The following is a 4,056-nucleotide window of genomic DNA, read 5'->3' as shown; positions in this document are numbered from 1 at the left end:
CAAATTGATCTGAAAGAACATAATAATTGGAACAGAAATAAACAAGTCCTGAAACCATAACACTAATTCTGGAAATGTAATTTTCCCTAATACAATTTGCGTTAATGATTCATGAATTGTTCCATAATTTTCTGCTACACTTTTGTGCCGTATGTGTAGCAAACAGGAACATTCCCATCCACAGCTACGTGTACACAAGAATTTCCTATCCATGTTTCCATATTCAGAGTTTCATTTGCTTTGCCCCGGATTCCACAGAGCAATGTCAGTGCCTAGACTCAGCAAAGGACAGATTCTCAGGAAGCTTTGCTCATCCGCAGTCGGATACGCAGGAGAAAAAAATGGACGCAGTGGCTCCCCGGCAGAAACTTTAGTGAATGTAAAAATATGGGATCCATCACCAACGTGGTAAAAGGAAACAATCCCAATATTCATATCCAGGAAAATCCCCACTCGACGTAACCTGGGGCTCACGTTGAGAAAAGTGGAAGGCACAGTGTGGGCAGAGAAGACATCTCCATCTCGCAAACTCACAGTCCAGAAGCCAAGATCTGGAGCCAGTTGAGTCTTCCCTCGTCGACGCACAGATTCTTTGCAAACGCCCACATCCCATTCTCGGCTGGATCCCAAGTCTACCTCCCAGTAATGGCGGCCAGAGGTGAACAGAGGTAATCCCAGGACACAAGTTGTACGGCTGAATCTCTCAGGTCGGGACCTCTTCTTCTGCTTGAAAAACCCACAACGGACAGTTTTCAGGTCCTCAGAAATGATGAGGTACTTGTTGGCTGTGTCAACATCCAAGGTCACATCCACTGTGGAAAGAAAAATAAGCAAGTACATACACCAGACACTACAATCCATGGCTTCTGAAAGGTCCCAAATGTTTCATTCTCTTTCACTTCTTTAAGTCTACACTTCTTTCCTAAGCAGAAGGTTCCTGAGGAAGATTCCCTGACCTGGATTAGATCCAATTCCATGTATACAAGTCTTTCTGATTCATACTGGTGTTTTCTTTACATTAATTGGATTATTTGATTAAAATATTATTTCTTCTCTTCGGTATATGATATACATGAAAAAAAGAGTCCATGGGTGTTGATTTTTCTCAAACACTTCCAGTTGACACAGACTCTGTCAAAATATAGACATCGAATATACATTTGAATGATGGTGATTTTACATATTGCAGAATAATTTTGAAATAGGAAGGTATGTTTTTCTTTTTTCTTCTTTTTGCATCTACTTTCTTTGTTTAGAGTTGTCGAATAGGTAATTGCATTCCAGTCCTTGTTCATTCTCTGGAGCTATAGGAAAATATAAAGCAAACATGCTAGGAGTCTTTGGATGAGATGGGTTAACTCTGGAAGTCAAGGTAGAGGAAGGGATTCCCACAGACATGGGTAAGGATGTGCTGGGATCTTGTAGCAACTGAGACCCAGAACTGGATGGGGCAGTGCTCGCGGGCCAGGCAAACTGGAGAAGTACTGTGTGTTTTGGCAACATCTCCAACTGACCCTGTGATGAGGATGGGTGCATAGACCTGCCTGTCCCAATGTGACCATGTGCATAGAGCCCCAGGCGCCTCAGAAATAAACCCTCTGGACCAAAGGCCAGTGACTTCACTTGGCTCCCTTATAACATGGTTCTTTGGGAGGTGCTCAGACTTGCTGGCCATTGGAGAGAACTTGTGAAGGCTTGTCAAGTTTCTGTGACAGGTTTCACCGTCATAAATACAGGTTTGCATGGAGCAAAACGGAAACTCACTCAAGATGTAGAACAATGATGACACCGCTGACACCGCTGGCTGGAGTGTGTGTCATCGCACAACCATCCCACCCAAGGACCCATCACAGGAGGCAGGGAATGGGTGACAGAATAAGACTGTGGCGCTCTCCAATGAGCCGGGGAGGTCTGTCCTGTGATAATTCCCCTTTGCTCAGAATTCTGAGCCTCAATCAGGCATCTTAGGTCCAGGTCAGGGAGTAAAGCACATGCTGCGGTGCTCAGGTCCAGACTCGGCAACAGGACTGAAACCTACAGTCACGACCACGTGCACTTTTACCATCCTTTTCCCTGGGGGCTGGTGCTCTAAGTATTCCTTGTCCACACTCACTGTGCATAGAATCACCTGAGGCTTGTAAACTGTGCGTATCTCTGGGTCTCGCTGCCTGAAGAGTTCAGATTCACTAGATGCAGGGGCCTGTTACTCAAAGTGGGGGCCATGAACCTGCACCATCAGCACCACCGGAGCTCAAGTCAGAAATCCAGATTCACAGGTCAGCCCAGAGTTTAAGAAGAAGAACCTACATTTAAACTGGATGGTCAGGGAATTTATACAACCTCAAATTTGGAAAACCATATGGTGTTGCAGTGCCACCCAAAGAAACGCAATGAGAGCCCTGTGTGGATTTTAAATTTTCTTACATGTTAAAACATGACAGTCAGGTGTAATTGATTTTAATAATACATTCCATATCCTCCAATATATCCAAATCTGATTTCTGCTTGTGGAAATCGCCACATTTCAAGTGATCAGGAGCTGCCAGTGGCCACTGGAACTATTCCAATGTATCTAATATTGGATAGCACGGGACTAGGGCATGGCCTAAATATTATCTTTTCTTAAAAATCTACAGATAGGGGGAAGCGGGGGAGGGATAAATTGGGAGATTGGGATTGACACATACACACTACTATATATAAAACAGATAACTAATAAGGACCTACTGTATAGCACAGGGAACTCTACTCAATACTCTGTAATGACCTATATGAGAAAAGAATCTAAAAAAGAGTGGATATATGTATATGTATAACTGATTCACTTTGCTGTACACCTGAAACTAACACAACATTGTAAATCAACTCTACTCCAATAAAAATTTTTTAAAAGTCAACAGATAGTTCTTATCTATACTTACAGGTGAGAACAACGGTTTCTTGGAAAGAATAGAAATTTCAGGTGCCAGAATTCAGCTAGTGCCCTTATTTAGTGTAGAGCTTTTGAAAAGGTGCTTTTTCCAGGGCCCTTTATGGGTTGACGGCAGTTTGTATAGATGTCTTACCTTGGAACTTCCGCATCCTTGGGTTCATCTGGAGAACAGCTCTCAGCTGGGGCTCTAACTCCTTAACCTTTGAAACCAGAGCTCCGAGCTTGAGAGCGCGCCTGAGGTCATTCTTCTGTGAGACCACAGAGCAGTTGGGGCACAATAAACCCTCCCCATCATCCTCCTTCTGCAGTGAATCGAGGCACTGGAAGCAGCAGACATATCCACATTTCAGGTACATGGGGTTTTCAAGATAATTCAGGCAAACCATACATTTACTTGCTTCCTTAAAGTGTTCAGCCATGGGTCCTCTATGGGAAAAATGCACATGAGATTGGAATTTCCATGAGTTGGATCGATACTATTCCCTGGGTCCCTTTTATCTTTACATGCATAGCGATTTGAAATAATTATTACTACGTAAAGAAGACATAAGTACAAATATAAATGACTCATAGCCCCAAAGTTCTGATTTTTGAAATGCTGTTTGGAATGAAGGACATGATTCATCCTTGGGGTATAATTTACGTGGTGAGAGGGTTTATACTACACCTGAGCTGTCAGATATGGTGTCCACCAGCCATGTATGGCTACTGAGCACCTGAGGTGGGGCTCATCCATATTGAAAGGTGTTGTAAGTGTCAGATGCACACTCAGTTTGGAAGACATGATTAGAAAAAGACAACATAAACGATCTCCTTGAGAACTTTCAAAAGTTGATTATGAGCAAGATAAAAATCACACGATCATCTCAATAGATGCAGAGAAAGCATTTCACAAAATTTAAAATCCGTTCCTGATAAAAACCCTCATCAAGAGGCTATAGAGGGAACATATCTCACATAATAAAGCTCATTTACAACCAATCTACACCCAACATAATACTCAGAGATGAAAAGCTGAAAGCCTTTCCTCTAAATTCAGGAACAAGACAAGGACGCCCGCTCTTACCACTCTATTTATCATAGTATTGGTAGTCCTAGCCATAGCAATTAGACAGGAAAAAGAA

The 4,056-nt window shown here is 42.7% G+C and overlaps 1 protein-coding gene across 1 annotated transcript; it reads right to left on the bottom strand.

Moving 5' to 3' along the window:
- Positions 1 to 231: 231 nt before the first annotated feature.
- LOC131744438 (ret finger protein-like 4A) lies at positions 232 to 3,351 on the bottom strand. The gene is made up of 2 exons (XM_059043889.1): positions 3,066 to 3,351; positions 232 to 812 (listed from the first exon to the last, which is right to left on the bottom strand). Exons 1-2 carry the CDS (start codon positions 3,349 to 3,351, stop codon positions 232 to 234), a joined length of 867 nt encoding a protein of 288 aa, XP_058899872.1.
- Between the last annotated feature and the right edge of the window lie 705 nt (positions 3,352 to 4,056).

This window comes from Kogia breviceps, chromosome 18 (assembly GCF_026419965.1).
Source record: "Kogia breviceps isolate mKogBre1 chromosome 18, mKogBre1 haplotype 1, whole genome shotgun sequence".
NCBI lineage: Eukaryota > Metazoa > Chordata > Mammalia > Artiodactyla > Physeteridae > Kogia > Kogia breviceps.
The sequence above is the reverse complement of the archived record's forward strand: the minus strand, read 5'-3'. Positions and strand labels throughout refer to the sequence as shown.

Bases quoted from the DNA above. Each gene is read 5' to 3' on its own strand.
- LOC131744438 (XM_059043889.1), bottom strand. From the start codon at position 3,351: ATGGCTGAACACTTTAAGGAAGCAAGTAAATGTATGGTTTGCCTGAAT. The intron at 813-3,065 runs GTAAGACATCTA...TTCTTTCCACAG, and splicing joins AAGGATGCGGAAGTTCCAAG to TGGATGTGACCTTGGATGTT.